Source organism: Chanodichthys erythropterus, chromosome 6 (assembly GCF_024489055.1).
Source record: "Chanodichthys erythropterus isolate Z2021 chromosome 6, ASM2448905v1, whole genome shotgun sequence".
Classification (NCBI taxonomy): domain Eukaryota; kingdom Metazoa; phylum Chordata; class Actinopteri; order Cypriniformes; family Xenocyprididae; genus Chanodichthys; species Chanodichthys erythropterus.
This window is the reverse complement of record NC_090226.1, coordinates 13,074,501-13,100,204: the sequence shown is the minus strand read 5'-3', so window position 1 is coordinate 13,100,204 and position 25,704 is coordinate 13,074,501. Positions and strand designations below refer to the sequence as shown.

General features: G+C 37.6%; 3 protein-coding genes across 5 annotated transcripts; 2 read left to right on the top strand and 1 right to left on the bottom strand.

The window, feature by feature from the left end:
• Positions 1 to 4,156: 4,156 nt before the first annotated feature.
• Positions 4,157 to 6,945, bottom strand: snai1a (snail family zinc finger 1a). Its single transcript, XM_067387282.1, has 3 exons — positions 6,736 to 6,945; positions 5,830 to 6,333; positions 4,157 to 5,344 (listed from the first exon to the last, which is right to left on the bottom strand). The coding sequence occupies exons 1-3, from the start codon at positions 6,809 to 6,811 to the stop codon at positions 5,160 to 5,162; spliced, it is 765 nt and encodes a 254-aa protein (XP_067243383.1). The 5' UTR covers positions 6,812 to 6,945; the 3' UTR covers positions 4,157 to 5,159.
• Positions 6,946 to 7,099: 154 nt separating this feature from the next.
• tp53inp2 (tumor protein p53 inducible nuclear protein 2) lies at positions 7,100 to 14,868 on the top strand. 3 transcript variants are annotated; one of them, XM_067387286.1, is made up of 5 exons: positions 8,547 to 8,699; positions 9,625 to 9,821; positions 12,257 to 12,356; positions 13,306 to 13,399; positions 14,520 to 14,868. In XM_067387286.1, exons 2-5 carry the CDS (start codon positions 9,698 to 9,700, stop codon positions 14,592 to 14,594), a joined length of 393 nt encoding a protein of 130 aa, XP_067243387.1. In that variant the 5' UTR covers positions 8,547 to 8,699; positions 9,625 to 9,697; the 3' UTR covers positions 14,595 to 14,868. The 3 variants fall into 3 exon arrangements, with proteins under 3 accessions (XP_067243386.1, XP_067243387.1, XP_067243385.1); XM_067387285.1 differs by lacking the exons at positions 8,547 to 8,699; positions 14,520 to 14,868 and adding an exon at positions 7,100 to 7,120 and having other exon boundaries at positions 13,306 to 14,128; XM_067387284.1 differs by lacking the exon at positions 14,520 to 14,868 and having other exon boundaries at positions 13,306 to 14,128.
• A 1,938-nt stretch (positions 14,869 to 16,806) lies between these two features.
• On the top strand, positions 16,807 to 24,449 carry cyld2 (cylindromatosis (turban tumor syndrome) 2). Its single transcript, XM_067388840.1, has 13 exons — positions 16,807 to 17,236; positions 17,680 to 17,806; positions 18,843 to 19,087; positions 19,185 to 19,347; positions 19,444 to 19,576; positions 19,671 to 19,778; positions 19,937 to 20,016; positions 20,137 to 20,203; positions 22,226 to 22,358; positions 22,484 to 22,592; positions 22,714 to 22,832; positions 22,952 to 23,156; positions 24,125 to 24,449. Exons 1-13 carry the CDS (start codon positions 16,814 to 16,816, stop codon positions 24,316 to 24,318), a joined length of 2,106 nt encoding a protein of 701 aa, XP_067244941.1. The 5' UTR covers positions 16,807 to 16,813; the 3' UTR covers positions 24,319 to 24,449.
• Positions 24,450 to 25,704: the final 1,255 nt, after the last annotated feature.

Genomic DNA, 25,704 nt, shown 5'->3' with positions numbered 1-25,704 from the left:
AGGCGGTCCGAAAGCAGTTTCCTTCATACTTAAATGCTGTCTGTTAATTCATTGACTGACTGGCCAGTGAGTGCTTTCGGATTCTGACACAGGAGACATAACAGCTTTCTGAGGTACTAACACCAGAGATGCTTGTAATGAAGTTTTGAATACCTGTGGTGAGAAATGTGTGACTTTTTGCATTCAGTCGGTTTGACACAGACAGTATGGCGGCGTTGGAGCATTCCCTCAGGCGCTAGTTTGTCGTGGGTGCAGAACCGCTCGTGTTTATAAGAGGCTGACAGCTTCTTCCTGTATCCCAGGCCCTGAGCCCCAAGTCTTGGCCAAGGCCCTTGCAGCGCTCTCCCCCTGACTGAGTGGGAGAGCAGGCGTGGGAGGGAATCTTGAGTGGGGGGATGGGGCTCCGCTGCAGCCGAACTGCAGTCACTGAACACTTGAGCCCACTTGTTCTCTCCCTGCAAAGTCAGGCCAATGTAAACTCCCATTTCCTGCTTGGGACTTTGGGTGTCTCTGAGGGAGAGAGATGATCCTCATGTGAAGGCAAAGGCGCATCGTACTTGTGCTCAAATTTAGCCATGCAAAGTTGAGAAAGAGCAAAAGAAAGGGAGTATAAAAGGCACACACAAGCCCTGAGAAAAGGGCTGGAATGTTAAACACATGCTTTATGGCAGGAGCAGCAGCCACTTTTGGTAAATTACAGTGAACGTTCTGGCACTTGGGAACGCGCAGTGGGGAAGGAGTTCTCCGATTTCAGAGCCAGACGTCTCATTATCCCTCAGGAACGACTGTATGAGAGTGCATATTTAGTTTTCATTTCTTAGCACAGAATATGCACTAAATATTGCTGCGGGTTGCGTTACAGCAAAATCTCTGGCGCTGCATTGACGTGTTGGTTCACCGCACACTTTCCAGGTTTGGAAATGTGCTTTTTTGCGTGGATCAGTTTGATGAATCAGATATACTTGCGTGTGGTCTCTGTACCTGCTGACGAAACAGAGTCGAGGTTTATCAGGAATTTCTTCTTTAAAGTTTCTCACAGCAACTCCGATAACGTCATCTCATTAGACCGCCTCTCCCTCCCCACTGGGCTTGTTACAAATCGACCACATGTAACTCTTCTGCTTCCATTTCATACAGATGTTTTTCTGTCTGTTTTCCAGAGCGTTTGGAGGATTGCGTCCTTCCACTGTTGCACTGAACCTAAAGACGAATTAACCCCCAATTGCATCACCAAAATGTAAAGTTTAAACAATTCTTTCCAAACCAGCACCCCCCGAGAGTTCACACACTTCACTGTCGTAAAGTACATGTCAGCACCTGACACATGCATTCCAGAGATTGCGTATATGTCTGTGAGTGGTTGAGTGACTAAATGGGAAGAGGCTCCTCATACTAACACTCTCTCAGACGTTCAGATCTGGGACAGCACATGGAAGGACTTACCTCATGCTCCACAAACGCACCTACACTTACTATGAGAACTCGCTCTTGACAGCAGCTGACTCACTGTCTGGATTCAACAGTTCGGTCTGATTAATGTAGACCTGTTTCCACTAGGAGCTTACAGCACAAGTGCTGTTGGAGAATCCATTTTAGTTTTTTACATCCTAATTTTTACAACTGTATAGACAAGAGTATGGAAGCCTGTTTCCACCTCAGAGTAGAAAATGAAAATGGTAATTGTGAGATAAAGTTTAAACCAAGAAATAAACTATGCGCAATATAATGTCACAATTCTGAGATATAAAGTCACAACTACGAGGTAAAAAAACATAAAGCTGCATTGTGAGGTAAAGTCTCAACTGCACAATAGAATTGTGAGATTGACACAATTATGAGAAAATAAAGCCAATTAAAGCTACAGTTACGAGAAAGAAAAACAGTTATGAGATACAAAGTCATGTGACAAAGTCACAATTGCGATATACACATTATGAGATTCAGCCACAAATATGAGAAACAAAGTTGCAGTTAAGATATGAAGTCACGTGAGATATAAAGTTACAACTGTAAAGGTTGTGAGATACAAAAGAGATTCGGTTACAATTACCAGTTGTGAGATTCAAAGTCAGAATTTTGCAATACAAATTCACAAGCTCTGAGATATTAATGGGATAGTTCACTCAAAAATGAAAATTCTATCATCATTTACTCACCCTCAAGTTGTTCCAAATCTGTGTAAATGTCTTTGTTCTGTTGAACACAAAGGAAGATATTTTGAAGAAGGTTTGTAACTAGGCCACTTTGGGGCACCATTGACTTCCATAGTAGGAAAAAAACTACTATGGAAGTCAATGGTGCCCCAAAACTGTTCAGTTTAACACATTCTTCAAAATATCATCCTTTGTGTTCAACAGAACAAAGAAATTTACACAGATTTGGAACAACTTGAGGGTGAGTAAATGATGACAGAATTTTCATTCTTGGGTGAATTATATGTTTAAGTTATACTCTGAGATATTAAAGGATTAGTTCACTTTAAGATGAAAATTACCCCAAGATTTACTCACCCTCAAGCCATCCAAGGTGTATATGACTTTCATCTTTCTCATGAACACAATTGGAGTTCTATTAATAAATATCCTTATGCATCCAAGCTTTATAATGGCAGTGAACGGGATCAACAAGTTTGAAGCTCAAGAAAGTGCATCCATCCATCATAAACGTACTTCACATGGCTCCAAGGGGTTAATTGTGTAACATTTGTGTAAGAAAAATATCCTTATTTAACAAGTTATAAAGTCAGACCGCCTTCCGTATTCATCTTACGAAAAAAGTACTTACTTTTTATGTAATTTGAATAGGGAAGGGGTAGGACATAGCTTAAGCATTTTGAACTGCAAGTTTTACACTTTCTTCGTAAGTTGAATACGGAAAGTGGTCTGGCGGAAGCTAGATATTTTACTTTATAACCTGTTTAATATGGATATTTTTCTTATACAAACACATCACTTCAGAAGGCCTTTAGTAACCACCTGGAGCCGTGTGGAGTACATTTATAATGGATGGATGCACTTTCTTCAGCTCATACTCGTTGGTCTCGTTCACTGCCATTATAAAGTGCATCAGGATATTTATAAATATTCCTCCAATTGTGTTCATCAGAAAGAAGAAAGTCATATACATCTAGGATGCCTTGTCTGTGAAACCAGGAGATAAAGTCCCATTGCAAGATATATAAAATCGTAACTGCAAGATGTAAAATCACATTGTGACATGGACTCAATGTCACAGTTATGAGAAACAAAGTCACAGCTGTGAGATATGTAGTCACATGAGATATAAAAGTTACAATTCTGAAATATAAAGTTGCATTTGTGAGAATAATAAAGTCACAATCGTTATACAAAAACACTGTGAGATTCAAAGTCAGAATTGAGAAATAAAGATATTGTAAGATATAAAGTTGCGATTGTGAGATATTAAGTCTCATTATTATTATTATTTTTGAATTCCAAAAAGAAACAGGCTTCCATAGCAGAGATCTGATCATAGCTCAGTATGATTATTTAGTCATTACAGTTACACATGCCAGGTTTTGAGGTCAACAGATAGTGGCGCCTTACATCAATGCAGCGTACACACGCAACTCTTCCAACGCTCGTAAGCAAAGCTCCCAACATGAAAATGTTTATGTAAGACATTCCATCAGTTTGCCTTGCAGCAATACCTCCAGAGGCAAATAACAGTTTGAACGAACACAGAGCGCTCAGATAACTAAAACGCCATCAGGCCACAATGACATCTTTATGTCTTGTATATAAAAACGGCTCTGCTGCACTGACCGTGCATACATATTAAGATCAACACACATCCGTATGCATGTTCAGGCCAGGAGTCCGTCCTGGGTAAACCGTTTTGTTTGCAGAGAGCGAGCGAGCGTGTGCGTGCAGTAGGACAGGTGTGTGGGGCAGGTGCATGCAGTTGTCCCTGTGCTGTCATAGTGCTTTCACCTGCCACCCAGCAAACATCACAGTTACAAACCAGTGAGTCACTCCTATTCATGGGAAATGAAGCACCGCTCTTCCTGATAATGCATTTCAACAGCTTCAAATAGTATGAGCTGTAGTCTTTTTGACACTTTGTAACTGTAGCGAATCTAAAACAAGTGAGCATGAATCAAAGTCTTTGTATAAACTTAAATTATTTTATTGGATGGAAATGATTTGGACAAATACAGAGACATGAAATGTATTAAAAAGAAATAAAAAAAATTGCACTGAACTCAAGTTTAATAAAAAATATCATGCATGAATTTTGGCGTCAGTAAAATGTGACATATTAAAGTTGATATGTCCACACGCATAGTGGACAGAATATGAAAAATTGGTGGCTATTTACTGATACTGTCCTTTTTTCACATCAGATAAAAATACAGATCATTGAGGTATAAAAAAGAAAAATTTTTAAATTACAAAAAGTAGCATGGCTTTGGTTTAAACGTCCAATCACTAGTTTTAATAATACACAATGACAGGACTTCAATACTCTTTGGTAAACTGGAGTGCATTTAAAACTCAGTCCCTGTACAACAAAAGTAGTAATGAAGGAGACGGAGAATAAAAAAAACAATGTGTTGAAAAGAAAAAACATCAGTAAAAACAAGCGATGAACCTTGCGCATGCAGGTTACAACCCACTAAAACCAACTAAAAAAAAAACAACCGTCAACTGTGGTCCATTACGACTCTCTCAAAGTGTGTTTCTAAAGAAATTGGCAGACGCCACCTGTTATCAGAGATGTGACGGTCAGGGCCAGGGCACCTGTTAGCACACTGCCTCCGCACCACAGAACAGCTGTCTGTCTGTGTGCATATGTTTGCGTGTGTGTGTGTATATGTGTGTGTCATGCTGAGAGACATACCCTACCATAGTGAGCCCACCCCCAACCTGACAGCAGCTGTCCCTGCTTCAGGACTCCTAGCTGAACAGCTATTATACTTTTAACATTCATAATTCCTTCATTTGAAGTATTTTTGGTTAGAAATGGCATTCTGGAAATGTATCGACCATGTTTTGTTTGAGAAGTCCGCTTAAATGTCGCGTCATCCTTCTCCCGTTGCATACTGCGTCTATTCGCGGGTGTTGGGAGAAGAAGCACACGGTCATTATTATCTCACAAAGCAGTCTTAGAGTACAATAAAATGGCTCCCGGTGTTCTCAGGCTGTAGAGGGACAGCAGCCGGCTGTGCTGTGTTTCTGCAGCAAGGACATGCGGCTGAAGGTGCGCGAGCAGGTGCTGCACTGGTATTTCTTCACATCTGCGTGGGTCTGCAGGTGCGCGCGCAGGTTAGAACGGTCTGCGAAGGCACGGTTACAGTGTGTGCAGGAGAACGGACGCTCACCTGAGGGGGGGAAAAAAACTAGTAAAAACTACTGCCAAATATGCACTTGTAATCGTAAATGTCTGTTGTAAAAGTACATAGCTTTGTGAAAGTAGTCACATGGTAAACTGATTGAATCAACCACAAGCACACAAAATAAGTGGCTATTCAGCAAGGATGATGATAACAAGTGCATTCTTGATTAACTTATCTTTGCTTATCTCTGCACTCACACTAGTGATTGATAAGATTGTCCTATTGTTTCTTTGTTAAAAAGATGTCAACACAATGAGTGATCAATGGAAAGCAATTCTACTCGCGTGACTTGAGTGAATCACTAAACCAACGGTGTTGCATTAATGAGATTGTTGAGAAAAAAAGATTTCAGACTTAAAAAAAAAAGATATTTACATATGCATTTTTTTTTTTTAAATATATGCAGCGTAAACCATATTTGGTGCTAGTATCACAACATTTTAGGTGAGTAAACATTTTGTAAGTTTTACCTGTATGTGTGCGAATGTGTCCTCTTAACAGCCAGGGTCGGGAGAAGGCCTTTCCACAGGTGGGACAGACACATGGTAGTGTGTGAGAGCGGATGTGCATCTTTAGGGCGCCGAGACTGTTGTATTCTTTAGGACAGTGCTTGCAGAAGAAGGCCGGTCGAGTGACAGGGACGGTGGCCTCGCTCTTGTCCTCTCTCTGTCCTGCCCTGTTCTTGTTGTTGCGTCTCGGCCTGCTGGTCTGTTGGGGGTGGTAGGTGTCTGAGGAATCTGGACTCGGTGGATCTGATGTACGTCCTTCATCTTCTTCCCCACTGCTGCTGCAGCTGACGCTGGAAGGGGAGCTGAGGTCCAGTGGGCCCTGGCTAGTGGAAAGGGTGGATGTGGGATTGTGCAGGGAAGGTACCAAGCTGACATCCCAAACCAGTCCAGTGGTCAAGCAAGTCACTGGGAAGTCGTTGCTGACTGCTGGAAGTTCTGCTAGTGGGTATCTGTCTGGCAAAGTATCTGATGGGTGAGAGAGGAAGAGAAAATAAGTGCCTAATGATATTTAAAATCATAATAGACATGTGATTTTTTTTTTTTTTTTTAGACTTGGTATTTTACAATATAAGTGTTAGCCAGTGAAAAGCACAAGACACTCAGTTGCAACAGAAGTAGAAACTCAAAAAACACATGTGCATCTCGTATGCAACCAGATACAGGGAAGAAAGGGCGCTGTGTATAGATTGAAATTCCACAAGGGAAAAATGATCGAAATCCCGTTTTTGTATTCAAACGTTAGATTTCTGTGTACATTAATATGTCCGATGACACAAATGCAATCCCCAGTTACTGTTAGAATCATTTAGGTTTCAGTTTTACATACTTTACGTTTCGAAATTTAAAAGAAAAGGGAGCAAAACTCACCGTTCTGACATTCCAGCTCACTGTAGTTTGGCCTCTTGCTGGTGAAATACTTTTTTACCAGGAAAGACCGAGGCATTTTGAACTCTTTAAGTTTTAACAATCCAGTCCAATTATTTAAAATTCGCTGAAACGCTCCGCTTCAGATAATCCTTAGTATGTAGCGTCCTCGCCAAACCGCAGTTCTTCTTGAAACGTTAACACTGAACTGGACTACAATTAGTGAGTCTGTACTTATTTAAAATAGTCTGTCAGACTAAGTGGGTATACGTCCATTTGGACCCGCCCAAAAGAACAGCCTACAGCCATCGCTGTCGTCAGTGTTTCATTTAATTACCCAGCACTTGACTGCTGCCTAGGTGTGAATGTTCCAAAGCGCACTTCGCAGGTAATACACATAGGTGAATTGTTTAATTCGTGCCTATCAAGATCAGGTAAATTAGCCATTCTAAATGCATTGTTTACTTCGCGGCTCCAAGCCAGTGTGTGTAAAAAGCCAGATCATTCATTTAAATTTAAGCTTTTGTGAAGGAACTGTTTGCCATTTCCAAAGTATGCATAATGAAGGGTAATAGAATTAGCGTGTGCAACATAAATCTGTAGTCCACTTTCTATCAAAACGCATATATGTGCCAGACCTGGTTTGTACAGATGCAGCGTTTATGATAAGCTGTCGTCACGTTTTATTTTATCGTTAAGACCATTATATATCATACACTAAAACGTATGTGTTCTGGAGATGTTTTATCACCTAATATTGATAAGCTGACAAGTGCACGATGCACTTTTCAACAGATGTGAAGACGAACCTGCAGTTAATTTGGTGTGTGAAAGTACAACTTTGATTATGGCTCCACCTTGTGGTAATAACATATAGTTATTTTGCGTTGTTTTAATGTTTTAAGTTTTTTTTTGATGAAGTACACTAAACGCAAAAATCTTAGCAGGCTCAAATATAAGCCTGTCATATTGTATTTAAATTATTTAATGTGACTTATTTCACTTTATTTTAAGAGGAAATATTTGAGTCACTATCAATCGTATTTGCATAAACCACGTTCGTTTTAATTATATTCAAGAATAGTTTTAATGTTGTCCATATATATATTTTTTATTATTATTTAAAACGTGTTTAATCTTTCTACTATTCAAAGAAAAGTCGTAATATTAATTAGAGGCCATACCCTGATAACAGTGCTGTAAAAAAAAAAAAAAAAGAAAAAAAAAAGTTATGAGTGATTATCAAAATTAGTGGAAATGGGTACCATTTACAGTAATTAAATGTGCATTTATTATATAATGCGGAAAGATTGATTAAAATGTTACACCATTGTCACTATTGACTCTTAATACATCTTTTTTCATACAGTGTAAGTGAATAGTGACTGAAGTTTTTAGTGTTCCACAGAAGAAAGCCAGCCATGTTGGTTAAGAACAACATGAAGGTAAATGTCTCTGTCTGAACAATCGCTTTAAAATGTCTCCTTCATTAATTCCCACTGTCCGTTGCTGCGGCACATTCTGCAGTTTTCAAATTTTGTTGACTGATACGCCCCTCAACATGTTCAACTCTTTTCCTCCACAGCTGAACTGAAATCAGTTTAACTTCCAGTCGACGCTTGAGTTTTATAGTTTAATGTTAAAAACTGTTCCAAGGTCAGCTTTGGATGAAAAACGGATAATACGCCCCGTTAAATTCTGGCTCCACCTCTCGGTTTGTGTACGAATCTTATTGGACTAGCCCACAGCAGTGGGCGGAGCTACCTCTCAGGGCTTTTTTGTTTTTATTATCAGCTGTTCGTTTGGATCTGTAACGTTACTGCGGTGCTATAATTTGCGTGTACTAAAAGCAAAAATAAACAAAACAAAAGAGAATATATTCTGCACCTCTACCTCGGATTAAACTACCAAAGATTTATTTTTAACGAATTAGACGTCGGGAAATCGGTTGCTCTATAAAGAAGCAGGTATGTTTCACTTAACAGTTACCTATTTCAGCTATGTGAGAAAATCATTCGCAAATTGTTTTGTTTGTATGTATACAAATTTTTATGTATGCATACATGCTCGTACCATATTTCTTAATCATAATCTAGCAATATAACGCCGTTTACTGATTCGTGATGTTTACAGTATTTGTCATATACATTTATTCTACAGCATATTTGTAGTTAGTGTGTATTTGTAGACCACTGCACAAAATGTGAAATGATTTCCCCCTGTGTTTTCCTTGACATCTGGATGACTAGCGAAAGAGAGCAAAACAAACACTCCAAAAACCATCCACATACAATTATTTGATAAATGCTGCCAAATGAACCCTAGCTGTGTTAAATTAAACCATTTCCACATGATGCAGATGCCGTGCTTTCAGAGAAAATGTAGGTATTGTTTTAATGGCACACCCCCCAGCTGGAGAACGACAGATGGACACCAACAATGGAGCTGGGGTCCAACAATGCACTCCCAAAATTCAGTTCATCTATCTTTGTGGCAATATGAACAAATATCCTCAGAAATGGGTCTTAAATAGCAGTCACATTTAGAAAATGTCTTTGTTGATAGCTAAACTGATGACTAAAACCACAGTGTTTACTGAATGTTATGAAATTTCTAAGTGTGCATGGATGGGGAAACCCATTGTGTTAAGAAGTGCTTATTTCTTTTTCTTTCTCTCTTTTTTAAATTCATCCCTACTTTATGCCAGGCCTGAAAAAAATGCTCTGATTTCAGAATAAAGCTTGACCTCAATATGAGTATGAGTTTAAAATAGCTCGTAGCCTGATCCTGTCAGGTGTGGTTCCTAACCAAGCCTTGATTAGGGGATATAATTCAAATCAGAGACTATATCGAAGTGTTTGCATTTATAGTTTCATTTTTCCTTTACAAAAGGTCATTCTGCTGAGATCTGAGTTCTGCCTGCGAAGACGTGTGAGACTCGTACAATCAAACGTAATTTATAACCATGCTTCAACGGCTCACAAACCTGCTCTTTGGAAGCGTGAATGAAACAACTCAGGAACCAACTGTACCAAAACCAGGGTCTCCGGAAGTGGATGAGGAGGGCTGGCTTCTGGTCAGCGCAGCGGGTGAGTACAGAGACACAAATGTCTCGTATTTATATGAAGAAACATCCTAGTGTACATTTAAAATAACATGCATTAACATGGAGTCATTTGCATTCACAAAGAGATATGCAAAAATCTCTGTCATTAGTTACTGTGTTTTTTGTACATTCAATAAAAGTGTTGTTTTGGACAAAACATTCTTCAAAACACCGCTAACTTTTTTAGCACAAATAACAGTTGTCTGTGTGACTGTGCCTATTAACCCTATAAAGCCTACTCTATCATATTTAATACAAAAGTCCTCTAAATGATCAACATTATGGAAACTTTACTGAAAACATCTCCCTTTGGGCCATCTTACTTTTTGGTTATATCCTCCTGACACCCAGATATGGAGTTTTGTCCTCTGTAGAGGACATTACATTTCTCTGAGACCGTAAATGTCACAGTTTTAAGTCTGGATGTCTTGTAAAGGGCACATTCAGGGCTCTTCAGAGATAAGAAAATGTTGGAAGTTTCACCATGAACACTCCCTCTCCTTGGTCTTTAAAAATGGCTGACATAAATTTAGTGATCAAATTTAACACGCTTATGGATATATGATAATATTTGACTAATTTTCAAATTGTTCGTCATAAATCAGCATCTGCTGGTAAAATGTTATGGGGTTTCGAATCAAAATATCAAAATACTAATATTTTGATAATAATCCCCCAAAAAAAGTATTTTAATAATTTAATAATAATAATCAAAATACTTTCTGTTACAAAACAGGACATTGATTTCATACATGTTAACTGTTTATTTCGTAGTTTAGGAGACACAAGTGAATAGGGAAAGAAATTATATATCAATATTCCTATGAAATACATTATTATGAAAATCTTGCCAATTATTACTCCAGTTATTACACTTCGTTTTTAATTATATATTGCCCTAGAACACATTAATATGCAAATTAGATACAGTGTATACATTGTATATAATGGGGAAATACTTTTATGGCCATTTTACACATATATTGCATAAAGCAAAATGGTGTAGAGAGAATGTGGTATAAAAAAATCCTGAAACCTAAAAATGTATTGGCGATTTAAAAAAAAAAAAAAAATCCCATTGTTTTTGCCTTTTCATGTCTATTCATGTCTTGTCCTGGTGTCCTCTACAGAGGACATAGCATAACATATGAATAAAATATAATTTTTCAAAAATGTTTCCCATTTTTTTCTTATGCTCTAAACCAGTTGTCACCAACCTTTTTAAGCCCAAGATCCCTGACCTTGACCTTTATGAAAGACAAGATCTACTTGATAGAAAAAGACAGCCCAGATTGTATTTAGTATTTTTTTCGTTGCCAATTTAGATTCTGATTTATTTATTTATTTTTATAAGCAAATTGGCCAATTCTCATATTGGTTGCAGATATTTATTATTATTATTATTATTATTATAAAAAATAGCCATTTCAAATTAGAGGGAACCACTGCTTTTTAATCACAATCCAAACAAAGATGCCATCACATTACATGAGCAGTTTTTATTTTTTGATTAATTGAGATTTAATTTCAAGATTTAAAGCAAAAACACAACGGTCTGACTTAATCTTTGTGAAATTATATGATAGACAAAAAGCTTGAAACAAAAACAGCAGACTGAATGAGACGCAAATTCACTCTCTGACAGCAGGTGGCGCATATGGAGCAGCAGTGATACAGTGTTTCCTTGGTTACCGCTGTGTAAACAAAGCTGAACTGCGCTAATAATTAGCTACTTTATTCGGAGGTAAGGGGAAAATAAAATGCCATTATCATCGATTTTTTCCATTATCATCGAGTAATTCCTTTTAGAGATGCATTCATATAAGCCTTCACCCCTAGTAATTCAATATTTATATTTTTTTCCTATATTTCGAGCATCGTGAACAGTAAGCTGCTCTGCCTGCTACAGAATTGTCTCCTCTTCGCGTCCGTCTTTGGCCGTCTCTGGCCTCTTGTTTACGGCCGTTTACAGACTCGGACATGATGTGGGTTATTTACCTTTATCACTGTCCCAGTAGCTTCCGAAAATAACAAAATAAATACAAAAATACAGTACAAAGACTGGAGAAATGTAATGTATTTTTGCACTCATATTTCTGTTGTTTTCGCGAGCTACTGAAACAGTGATAAAGATCGACCGGTCGATCGCGATCAACGGATTGGCGACCAGTGCTCTAAACAATGTAATGACGTGGAAAAAAATACTAAAATCACAAAACTTTTTTTCTGGTAGTCAGAAGGATATAAATGTCTGCAGCATTGCATTCTTCTGCATAGTTTGGGGCTCTGAATAACACTGAGCAGTGTGAGATCCATATTATCATCATCTATATCACACTATATCTGTATATGATTATTTCATATATCAGGCTTTACAAGGTTTCATGGTAACTGTATTATTCTTTTCTGTAACGTTAGATGGAGAGACATCCTCTGAACCCAGTGAGGTTCAGTTGAAGATAATAAGAACCCTGTCAAGCACTGAGAAAAGTGCTGCCAGCTTGGTCAGTGATGCAAGGTAAAACCAATACATCTGCTCGGAGATTTCAGTCAGTATCGCTGTGCTTCTGCTGTGAGGTTGCGTTAAAGGAACACTCCACTTTTTTTGAAAATAGGCTAATTTTCCAACTCCCCTAGAGTTAAACAGTTGAGTTTTACCGTTTTCGAATCCATTCAGCCGATCTCCGGTTCTGGCGGTACCACTTTTAGCATAGCTTAGCATAGTTCATTGAATCTGATTAGACCGTTAGCATCGCGCTTAAAAATGACCAAAGAGTTTTGATATTTTTCCTATTTAAAACTTGACTCTTCTGTAGTTACATCGTGTACTAAGACTGGCGGAAAATGAAAAGTTGTGATTTTCTAGGCTGATATGGCTAGGAACTATACTCTCATTCAGGCGTAATAATCAAGGAACTTTGCTGCCGTATCATGGTTGCAGCAGTGCAATGATATTACGCAGCGTCTCTCACAAACGTCTCCATGGTTGCAAGGCACGTTCCCTGTGCAAGCAGGGGCTCACGGGCGCTGCGTAATATCATTGCACTGCTGCAGCCATAGAACGGCAGCAAAGTTCCTTGATTATTACGCCTGAATGAGAGTATAGTTCCTAGCCATATCAGCCTAGAAAATCACAACTTTTTATTTTCTGTCGGTCTTAGTACACGATTTAACTACAGAAGAGTCAAGTTTTAAATAGGAAAAATATCAAAACTCTTTGGTCATTTTTAAGCGCGATGCTAACGGTCTAATCAGATTCAATGAACTATGCTAAGCTATGCTAAAAGTGGTACCGCCAGAACCGGAGATCGGCTGAATGGATTCGAAAACGGTAAAACTCAACTGTTTAACTCTAGGGGAGTTGGAAAATTAGCCTATTTTCAAAAAAAGTGGAGTGTTCCTTTAACATTGACATTGACTGTAAGTATTGGATTCACTTAAAATGGTGTTTTGTTCTCTTTCTAAAGCATCGTAGAGCCAGAGGTCCCTGTTGCTCGAGGCAGTGGTCGAGTATCTCAGCGGTTGGTCTCTCAGTCTGGGGCTCTGGTCAAAGTCACACAGGTGGGCCGGATACAGCGGGCTCAGGCTCGGGCCAACCGCCACAATCTCGGCCGCAAATGCATTCAGCGCCAGAATCACATACGTCAACGTGTTCCTCAACATTACTCTCGCAAACAGCGCGTGATCCTCCACCAGCCTGGCCGTCGCAATTTTAGTCACTAAGATGCAGAGAGAGTCAACAAGCACATGCAAGTTCCTTGGTTCAAAATAAAAGCTTGATATAAAAATGTTTGAACCATTTTTGTTATTTACAGTGTAGGGTATAATAAACTCAGTGGCAGCTAAAATTATGCCTCCAAAAATCTTTTTTACTTTCTAGTGTACTAGACTGTCATGCAGCAATAAAATTAAATTAAGGACTTTTGAATTCGTACGTGTTCTTTCATTGTAACGTTATTTATCTTATATAGATCATGTAGTGAAATCACTTTATTGTGGTGAAGACAATAAAACAATGAGGTGCACAGTTATCTAGATCATTTCAGCCAGTTTACCTCATTAAGACAGATACTTACTTTTCAACTTATTCATAATATACTCTATGTTTCCAAGTTAGTGTACAAAGTATGTCATTGTCATGCAGTGCACTATAATAATCACTAAGGGGCGCCCTATTCTGCCTTTCTGTGGTCAAGATGTCCATAGTGTGGAAGAATGTCAACTCTATGAGGCATGACTGTCTCCAAGTGTGTATTACAGTGTCATTGCAAACAAAGTAAAAGATCATATTCTTTCCTCACTCTACAATGAATACTATTTATACTGTTATGAGCTTTAGACGTTTTTAGTTCAACATTATAATATGTTGACATGTAGTTCTTGTATTAATCCCTAGTTTCATATATTCTTAACTATATGTACCGGATATTTTCATATGATTTATGCTCTTCGAAATAATATGAATTTACATTCTTTTAGGGCTACAAGATACTTTGACTGCTTGTTGATCTTTTTCATGTTTTCCACATGATGAATATAATGTGGAACTAGCAACGTTAGCGTCTTAATGGTTTGCTGGATGTGAAATATTTAAGATGTTTTCCTTGTTTTTCAATCAGAATAGAGTATAAAGTTTGCAGCTCATTGGTTACTCTGGTTTGTTTCTTTGTTTCTCGGCAAGGACATCATAGCCCTGCAGCATAAACATCACAGATTTCACAGAATGCAGGTGCTGTCATGTGAACGGGTCATTTGAGTGCATCCAAGACATAATCAAACCTGTAGCAGACCAAGATGGTGTTGCTACAGTATCCACTACCCACTTGAAGGACATTTGTTTCCATCTATGTGCAAAATCATTGTTGTGTCAACAATGCAGAATCACATGTTGCTAAATGTTTCATAATGTTTATCTTGTAAAGTGCACGTCTTAATAAGTAGGGAAAATATATAAAGATCATCTTTACCAGTTACATAAAAATCTGTTATAAGGACATGCTATCAGGCAAATCTAGTGAGCGCCTTCTTGTATTAACACACCTTAATACTTAAACATCGCCTGATCTGATGGGCTGCATGATAAATGTCAACTTATTTCAACTATGCCATGTGGCGTCTGTAGTCTGTTTTTTTTTTTCTTTTCTTCTTCTTTTTTCTCGGTGAATGTTCCCTGCAGTTTTATCTGCCAGAAAGTGCATAAAGCAGGTGATGCAATGCATGACTTAAGATGTTAACTCAGAGTTCAAAAGGGTTCATGTTTCTACATCATTTTTTTGCTGAAACATGTCTGAAGATTTATAAAATTAATAATCCATTTGTTCATGGAAAATTTCTGGGGTTTGCAGAACTGTAATTTGCATGCATTGTTTTACATAGTCAAATAAATATCATATTTATGTCATATTATAATGCTCTTCCCGATAGGGCAGAATGGGTTAAGATCATTCCATAAAAATATCAGAAAAAAGAGGTAAATTGAAAATTAAAACCATTTAGTTAGTGCACTTTTTTGCAACAAATTTTAGGAAAATAGATTTGCTTGAAATAATTTTAATTCAGGGTAATGAAGTGCCAAAAAAATGAATATTTTAAGGAATATTATGCAAGATTTTTCAAATTAACTTATGTTAGTTCTCAGCTGGAGGAACTGAGGGAGCAAAACATATTTTCCAGCAATTTGAACAGATGGAATGTTGAATAGTTTGAACAACAGTTGCCTTTGTTTATTTCTTTAATCCAGTAGTAGAGACTTTAAAAGTATGTTTCTCTTTAATTTTCATTATTTAGTCTCCTTTTTGGGCAGTTTAAAATATATTTCATCATGAACATGGATTGTCATACTTAAAAGGAAATATATTTCATAAACCTTTTTATTTAGAATTATGTTTTTTTCTACATGCTTTCTTATATTTTCAGTTAAATTAAGACATTCATTGTTTCTTTCGTGGACACAGAAGTGTTTATCTCATATCTCCTTGCATACTGAACTGATCTGTAGTCATTGAATTCTTACCCTTTATAATGACTAATACAAAGTTTTTGACAAGCTACAAAACAAGTTCATCAAGTGTTCAGACACTCAGACATTCAAGATCTGGTGCTTTCAACCAGAGTACATGAATACAAAAGCATGTGCATGTGCAGACTTTTGAATAGGTGCTCAAAATGTATTTTCTTTTCAAGTGTCTTTAACTCAAGCGAACATTTCTGGCTTTGTTTCTTCAGTAGAACACAAATGATGATTTTTAACATTTCTGGCTTGCTTAGCATTTTTATAGGCGTCAAAGGTGTTCTGAGCAGATCCCAAAAGTACACTTGGTCTCATAGAGGTGTGTTACATGTATTTCACTCATTTATCGGTTTAAGTCTACCAATAAGTGGGACCAGAAGCATCAACAAGGCCAACACACTAATGTCCTTTAAAGATGAAAACAACCATGTTCTCAGGTAAAGTGACTTACTTTATTATTTTTTGTATATTTTAACATCTATTCATTTCTAAATGAGCATCATATAATAGTTAAATAAAGAAATCTGCAATCTTTACATTGCAAAAAAAAAAAAACACATTGCATATATGGTAAATACTATATGGCACTGATACTGTTGTTATTGTTTTAAAAATGCATATGTTTATTATTAATGATTGTGCACCTCCAAAACCAGAAATAAAGCATTAATTAATAATCAGTTTGCTATATAGGAACACTTAAAAACAAAATATAATCAGTATTGGTCATTCTAAAATAAACTTATAGATCAATGCAAATGTCTAAAAATCCATACATTTGCTATATAAATAAACCACTGCATACAAAACAATACTTTTTGTATTACTGATTTCCTGGTTTGCACAGATGGACATCTTTAGTGTCACATGTCATCAAAGAAATGTCAATGACATCACGACTGCAGATAACCGACTCCTCTCTGTCTTGATAAGGCGACTTCTGAAGCAAACACTCATCATTTAACATGGAACTGGACAAGGAACAACAGGAGAGCTACTTTATTGTAGTGAGGAGAAGCAAGAAGGGCTTATCTGGCGGGGCAATCGGGCGCGCGGATGCGGAGACAGCAGCAGGAGAACTCATAGGAATGGTTTATGGAGGAAGTGGCAGTGCTAGGAGCAGTGGCGCGGTCAAGAAACAGGACACATACCCGCTCTCACGCCATCAAGCTCAGCTGCTTTTGTTCGTTTCTCCTGCCAGCAGGCGACTGGAACTCCTGAGCAACGTCCAGCTCTTCAGTGCAATTTGTGACCTTGCTCAGGATGATCTTGTAGTGGTCAAACACAAGAAGGACTTTCAACCATGCCTGGTCAAAAATCTGATTCAAATAGGCAAGAAGGACAAGCCAGGAGTCTTGCAAATGCTGGGATTTGAGCTGGACTTGGTGGTGAGGAAAGGCATCTTTTGCTGCCGTTTAGTCCTCCATTAATTCATATGCTAAAATATTGAATGAAATGACAGTAATGATTAGTTAGTATATATATTTTATTATTCTATATAAATTATTATTTAAAAATAAATTATACTAAAATAATATTCATATTAATATTGGGCACTAAAATTGTTCAGACATTACATACAATTTTTATACAAAATTTTGCACACACACAAAAAAACTTTACTTTAATGGGAAAATCCCTTATCAAAATCTGAATCAACGTGATGTGACTGTGTACTTTTACATAATCTGAACATGCACCTTTCAACTGTGACGTAAGTGTCGACCTCTTGAACGCATAGACAAAATACTTGAAATGCAAAGAAAATAGTCATGTGAAAGGCGTAAGGAATCCACTTGATCTGCTGACATGCAGTTGAATTTCTTCACAGGACACTGAGCGGGATATTTTGACGAAGAAGAATGTCCCTCTTCCCTTCTTCAGCGCAGCTGACATTGTCCAGGTGGCTTCATCACATTTAAACACCAGGCAGCCGCTGAGAGTCAGCACTGATTTGGGTCAGTTGCTCACCTTTTTAGCCCTTAAAAACATTGAAAGTCTTAAAGGGATATAGTTCACCCAAAAATGAAAATTTTATGTTTATCTGCTTACCCCCAAGGCATCCAAGATGTAGGTGACTTTGTTTCTTCAGTAGAACACAAATTATGATTTTTAACTCCAACCGTTGCCGTCTGTCAGTCGTATAGTGCGTGTCAATGGGAACTTCGTCTATAAGAGTAAAAAAAAAACACACAGACAAATCCTAATTAAAGCCTGTGGCTCGTGACGACACATTGATGTCCTAAGACACGAAATGATAGGTTTGTGCGAGAAACCGAACAGTATTTATATAATTTTTTACCTCTTAAACACCACTATGTCCAACTGCGTTCAGCATTCGCTTAGTGAGGTCTGATCGCGCTCTGACAACGGAAGTGATGTCTCGCGCTCATTGAAGCAAAGCACGAGAGATCCCTTCCGTCATCAGAACGCGTTTTTTGATCTCACTAACCGGATGTGCAGGGCAGTTGGACATAGTGGTGTTTAAGAGGTAAAAAATTATATAAATACTATTCGTTTCATGCACAAACCGACCGTTTCGTGTCTTAGGACATCAACGTGTCGTCACTTGGATTTGTCTGTGCATGTTTTTTTTTACTCTTATAGATGAAGTTCCCATTGACATGCATTATATGACTGACAGACTCGCAACGATTGGAGTTAAAAATCATCATTTGTGTTCTACTGAAGAAACAAAGTCACCTACATCTTGGATGCGCTGGGGGTAAGCAGATAAACATCAAATCTTCATTTTCGGGTGAACTATCCCTTTAAGGATTTTGGATCAGGTTGCTGTTGTAGATTAAAAGAGATGACTAGACTGCGGAAAAGATTGTTATCTTAAACCGGAAGGACCGTCAGTCTCAAATCTTGAACAATTCAAAGTATCTATCATGCTTTATACCAAGATTTAATGGAGTCAATCATATGACTTGAGGAATGTCAGGTGATGATATCTGCGGTAATATGATTTACATGTTTTCTCCTTTTAAGGTTTGAACAGGAAAGCAGTGTCACGCATATATTCCATGCCAGCTCTCAACTCACGCAATGCAAAAAAAGGAAGTATCTTATCCAACAAGGATGTGGCTAACTCCATTAAGGCCTTGTCCCATTATTCTTTGGAGGTGGGGTCCATGGCAGAGGTCATATCTTTGAATGGACTGAAAGTGTATGGTGTGATCAGATGGATTGGAGTTCCAGATGGAAAGAAACATTACTGGGCAGGACTTGAGCTGGTGAGCATCTATATTTTTTTCTCTCAATACAGAGCATGTGGCGATTATGTTGTGTTTTGTGCAAACAAATAAAAAAAAATCTCTCAAATCCTTTCAGGACACTGAAGCGACGACTTGTTCGGATGGGACGCTTGGTACAAAACGGTATTTCACCTGTGAAGGAAACAAAGCCTTGTTTGTGCCACTGACCAACTGCAAACCAGACAGTAGATTTCTGTTCATTCCGAATGAGAATGAGAAACCACTTGAACCTCCTTCAGGTGAGGCCATTCAATCCACTTCTAGAAACAGTCTGAATGTTAAAGAATTTTTTTTTTTGTTACATTTAAAAAAAAAGTACTTTTTTTTCCTCTTAGTCAAACTCCTGGAAGATTTGGATGAAGATGTTCCCCCCGTTGCCGAGCAAGATGTTTTGTCTCATCTGGTGGGCAGAATGAGGGGAATCCAAGGTCACTTCAACTCCTGCTATCTAGATGCCACTCTCTTTAGGTAAGCATCTCAAGAAATGTATGTTATTTCACGTTTCATTCTTTTTTTGTTCGCATGTACTGATGCATTTTCTTTTTTCTCTCTGCTTTTACAGTCTCTTCACGTCATCCATAGGTTTCAACAGAATGTTTAACAGATCAGCAGATAGTGAGGAAGGCATTTCACACATTTTAAGACGGGACATTGTGAACTGTTTACGCCGGTAAATCTCTAAAACCCCTTGATGTATGTGTGATAGTACATAAGAAAGTGACATAACATAGCTAATGCTTGAGTAAACACTCTTCATATGGGCATGTGTGTTTATAGTCATCAGGGTACTCGCAGTTCATTTCATACGACCTCTGCCTCTCTCGACAGATCGGGCTTTGTTCCAGCTGAGAATGTGATGAAGTTTCGTAAACAGCTGGGCTGCAAATCTTTTGCTACAGAGGAGAAAGGTATTACTTGTCACATAGCGGCCATTTACTTTTTTGATGTTGAGCTGCACGTTTTTCATCTATGGCTTAGGGGGAACGTTACACTGATCATTAAAATATTTTATCTGCTATTTCCTTCAGATCCAGAGGAGTTCATCACCCTACTGCTAAAGGATGTTTTACACATAGAGCCATTGCTCAAAATCAGGTTTGTTTCATTTGCACTGCTTGTCCGTCACTCCAGATTTGTTTATTTGAGAAACATTACTCTGTTTTGACATTTTACTGCATTTTACACAACCCGTGAATGAATATGTTTTGCACACAGGGGTTAAAAAGTATTTTTATTTCACTTAAAGGAACACTCCACTTTTTTTGAAAATAGGCTCATTTTCCAGCTCCCCTAGAGTTAAACAGTTGAGTTTTACCGTTTTCGAATCCATTCAGCCGATCTCCGGTTCTGGCGGTACCACTTTTAGCATAGCTTAGCATAGTTCATTGAATCTGATTAGACCGTTAGCATCGGGCTTAAAAATGACCAAAGAGTTTTGATATTTTTCCTATTTAAAACTTGACTCTTCTGTAGTTAAATCGTGTACTAAGACCGACGGAAAATAAAAAGTTGCGATTTTCTAGGCTGATATGGCTAGGAACTATATTCTCATTCAGGCGTAATAATCAAGGAACTTTGCTGCCGTTCTATGGCTGCAGCAGTGCAATGATATTACGCAGCGCCCGTGAGCCCCTGCTTGCACAGGGAACGTGCCTTGCAACCATGGAGACGTTTGTGAGAGACGCTGCGTAATATCATTGCACTGCTGCACTCATGATACGGCAGCAAAGTTCCTTGATTATTACGCCTGAATGAGAGTATAGTTCCTAACCATATCAGCCTAGAAAATCACAACTTTTTTATTTTCCGTCGGTCTTAGTACACGATTTAACTACAGAAGAGTCAAGTTTTAAATAGGAAAAATATCAAAACTCTTTGGTCATTTTTAAGCGCGATGCTAACGGTCTAGTCAGATTCAATGAACTATGCTAAGCTATGCTAAAAGTGGTACCGCCAGAACCGGAGATCGGCTGAATGGATTCGAAAACGGTAAAACTCAACTGTTTAACTCTAGGGGAGTTGGAAAATTAGCCTATTTTCAAAAAAAGTGGAGTGTTCCTTTAATAATATACATAGTTCTATCATGAAACTCTAGATGGCGCAGGCTGATGGGTCTTAAAGGGTTAGTTCACCCAAAAATGAAAATAATGTCATTAATTACTTACCCTCATGCCGTTCCACACCCGTAAGACCTTCGTTCATCTTCGGAACACAAATTAAGATATTTTTGTTGAAATCCGATGGCTCAGTGAGGCCTGCATAGCCAGCAATGACATTTCCTCTCTCAAGATTCTTTAATGTACTAAAAACATATTTAAATCAGTTCATGTGAGTACAGTGGTTCAATATTAATATTATAAAGCAACAAGAATATTTTTTGTGCACCAAAAAAAACTAAATAACGTCTTATATAGTGATGGCCGATTTCAAAACACTGCTTCATTAAGCTTCGGAGCGCCAAAGTCACGTGATTTCAGCAGTTTGGCGGTTTGACACGCGATCCGAATCATGATATAGTGATGGCATTGATCATGCCATCACTATATAAGTCGTAACTTTTTTTTTTTGGCGCACCAAAAATATTTTCGTCGCTTTCTGTATTAATATTGAACCACTGTACTCACGTGAACTGATTTAAATATGTTTTTAGTACATTAAAGGATCTTGAGAGAGGAAATGTCATTGCTAGCTATGCAGGCCTCACTGAGCCATCGGATTTCAACTAAAATATCTTAATTTGTGTTCTGAAGATGAACGAAGGTCTTACGGGTGTGGAACGGCATGAGGGTAAGTAATTAATGACATTATTTTCATTTTTGGGTGAACTAACCCTTTAATGCCAGCTGATGATAATTACAGCATTAGAAATTATGCTGAAAATGTAGCTTTGCCATCACAGAAATAAATTACATTTTAAAAAATATTATTCATATATCACAATATTGCCTTTTTACTGTATTTTGTATCAAATAAATGCAGCCATGATGAGATTAAGAGACTTTCAAAAACAAAAAAGAATTCACTGACCCCATTCTCCCAGATCTATTTTAAACGGTGATGTAGATTGTGTGTAAACAAGCTTAAACTGTAATTTTAACACCTGTGTGTTGTTTTTAGGTCACATGGAGAGTTGTCACAGGATGCATATACACATCAGATCATTGTAGAGAAGAATCAGGTGGGAGCCGTGCCTTCAGTTCAACAGCTGCTTGAGATGTCTTTAGTATCAAGTGATCTGAAATTTGAAGAGGTTTGTTCATTTCTTAGAGTTTACTGTAAATTTGATTTTTATTTAATATATTACAGTTTGCATACGTAGTAGAGATATATTGTAAACAGAAGTATGCATTATTAATCAAACCTTTTTTATTTTAGATTCCATCTTGCCTTATAGTTCAGATGCCACGATTTGGAAAGAAGTTCAAGATGTTCCCTAAAATCATTCCCTCAACAGAACTGGACATCACAGATGTCTTGCATTGTTGTGAGTTTAACAAGCATGCTACCAAATGAAATCTCCTCCTGATAAAATTTGTTTTGTGGAAGCAGATATTGGACAGTTGCTGATAGAATATCTCTTATGCCTCTCCTGTTTTCTCTGGCAGCTCCTCGGGAATGTTTTCTGTGTGGTCACGTAGCTGAATATGAGTGTGACCAGTGCCTGATGGACCATAAGCTTCAGCCAGGCAAAATTAAGCAGTATTGCTCTACCTGCAACACACAGGTAGTGAACCTAATGCTAAAATACTTTGAATTTCAATAGTTCTGTGATTTTTACTTGCTTAAATTTCCTCCACATGCCTTCTCCCACTAACAAACCCAATGTTTTTGCTCTTTCTACAGGTTCACACTCATCCCTCCAGACAGGAACACACTCCTCACAAACTTACAGTTCCAGATCATCTTCCAGAAGATGCATCAGTACAGAGGCACCAGATGCAACTCTTTGCAGTTCTCTGTATAAACACCAGCCATTATGTGTCTTTTGTCAAATATGGGCCTGACCCACGGTCCTGGATCTTCTTTGACAGCATGGCTGACCGATGCGGTATGTCATATATGCTACATCTCCAACATATTCAAATGTAAGCTGAAAAATACTGAGTATGCACCTTCATACCTTCATCTGATCAATTTTTGAAGGCAGTATAAATGTGTACTTCGCTACCTTTGACGTACTTTGAGCAGTACGTTCCATTCCATGAAATTTAAAGGGATAGTTCACCCAAAAATTACATTTCTGGCATCATTTACTCACCCTCAAGTTGTTCGAAACTTCGTCTGCTGAACACAAAAAAAGATATTTTGTAGAATGTCGGTAACCAAACAGTTAATGGGGCCCCCATTGACTTCCATAGTATTTTCCATACTATGGAAGTCAATCATTCTTCTCTCTTCTCCACATATCAGCTCAGAGAGGCATTTCTTTTAAATAAAAATGAAAAAAATATTTGAATAGTGGGAATAAAGTGTTTAACGGGCAAGGTTAGGAATAGGTATAGGGGAGGGCTTTAGGGATAGTGACAAGTAATGTCCCAATGAGGCAGCATCCATTTATGATTTTAATAAATCTAATCATATACATTGAATATGTTGTTATTATTGCATACTGTTTTATAATATACTACAATACACTGAGGTGCAAATAGTATCTGCCACTATTTGGATCAAGTATACAGTAAATCTAACAACTACTTTCACTTTGTGCAAAGAAAATACTGCTTTTTTAACTTTTTGTTGCTATTTACACTTAGTGTAAATAACATCCACCACTATTAAGCTATCTACCCACTGCCAAAAAATAAATATGGCGTCTGAAAGTGCATTTTGTGGTCAGTTTGTATGTAAATGTACATTTTAGACCAACTTTTTCCACTTTTGATGTCATTTCTAGTGAGAAATTAAATTTTCACTTAGTTATAACCTTCCATTACTGACCAGATAAACCCAGATAAAATGCTGTTTATCACTGTTATGAATTTAGTTAATCCCTGACTATCTTATTTTCATCCTTAGGTGATGATAACAATGGCTACAATGTTCCCGTGATCAGGTACTGTCCTGAGGTTGGAGACTTCCTTTCCCAGTCTGAGGAGGAGATCTCCACAGCAGATCTGAGTCAGTGCAGTGAGCTGGTGCGCAGACTGCTGTGTGATTCATACATGTGTCTGTATCAGAGAACAGACAATCACCCTCAGCATCATCAATGAGCAGAGACATCTGTGGACTACTGTGTCCTTTCTGTATCTCTTGTGCCATTACATCATGAGAGCGGACACATGAAGGATGTTTTCTTCGCTCTGTTCTTGATCAAATTGTTCTAATGATTTATAATGGAAGTTTATTTATAAATAAAAGGGCTGTACACTAAGACATTTTATCTGGAAGAGATATACATTTATATACAATCAACAATATAATCTAATTTGATTTGACAATTAGTACCAGGATGTCATATTTTGGATTACATGTTTATTAGTAATTTATTAGCATATTCTATTTTTATTGACAATTATTAAAGTTGTAGGATGTTTATATTTGTATTAAACCATTGTTGTACCAAACCCACATGTCTGTCTTGATGATAAATCTTCATTTTATCCATAGTAAATGTTATGTTATGCAGAGTTTGAATTGTTACTGAATTTTTACTCTGTAGGTCATATTTTATATTCATTGAATAGATTACAGAAATAAATTACCTAAAAAAAAAGTTTTACAGATGATGTTAGGAATTAATACAATCTAGGGAAATATTACAGTGGGATTTAATGTATTGTGAGGCTTAGCTGAAGAGAAGTGGCGATGATGCCCTCTAATGGAAACTTCACAGCATTAACTCTCCAATAGCGGTGTTTACAAAGACTTGATTACCACGTTCTAAACTGTGACGTCTGATTCTCGAACGAATCGTTCTTTTGAATTGGTTCTTTTCAATGAATCGTTTGAGTCGATTCATTTGTGAATAGATATACACAGTTGTAAGTTTAAGTTTTAATAAAAGTTTGGTTATTAAATAAATATCAATGTACAAACAACAGCATTTGTTTTTAGGGCTAGTTCTTGCAGAATCCAGTCACACTTTATATTAAGTGGCCTTAACTACTATGTACTAACATTAAATAAGACTATGGATTCACAGTGTAACTACTCGTTCTGGAAAATGTCCACATTTACTGCTAATGATTTTGAGGTTTGCACATACTTTAAATGTTATTACCATGCACCAACATGCATGTACATAATAAGTAAGTAGGCCTATCTATCAAAAGGTTAAGTAAATATTAGATAAGGCCATCTAATATAAAGTGTGACCAAGAATCATGTTCCTGGTCATTGCCCTTTAAATTGTAAACTGTGAATGCTATCATGTTTAAGTTATAGCGTGCTTTTAACATGGCTGTTGCCTAACGACACAAAGATCATAAATAACATGTGATTGTGAAATGCGAGTTTCCGCCTTTGTACATCTGTTGCCTGGACAGAGATAGGCCTACTGCAGGTTTAAGATAAATGTGGCCATTGGAAAGCAAGGGATCATACTTGTTAGTGAGCACACACACATACATGAATATGTGGTTTATGGGGACTCTTTA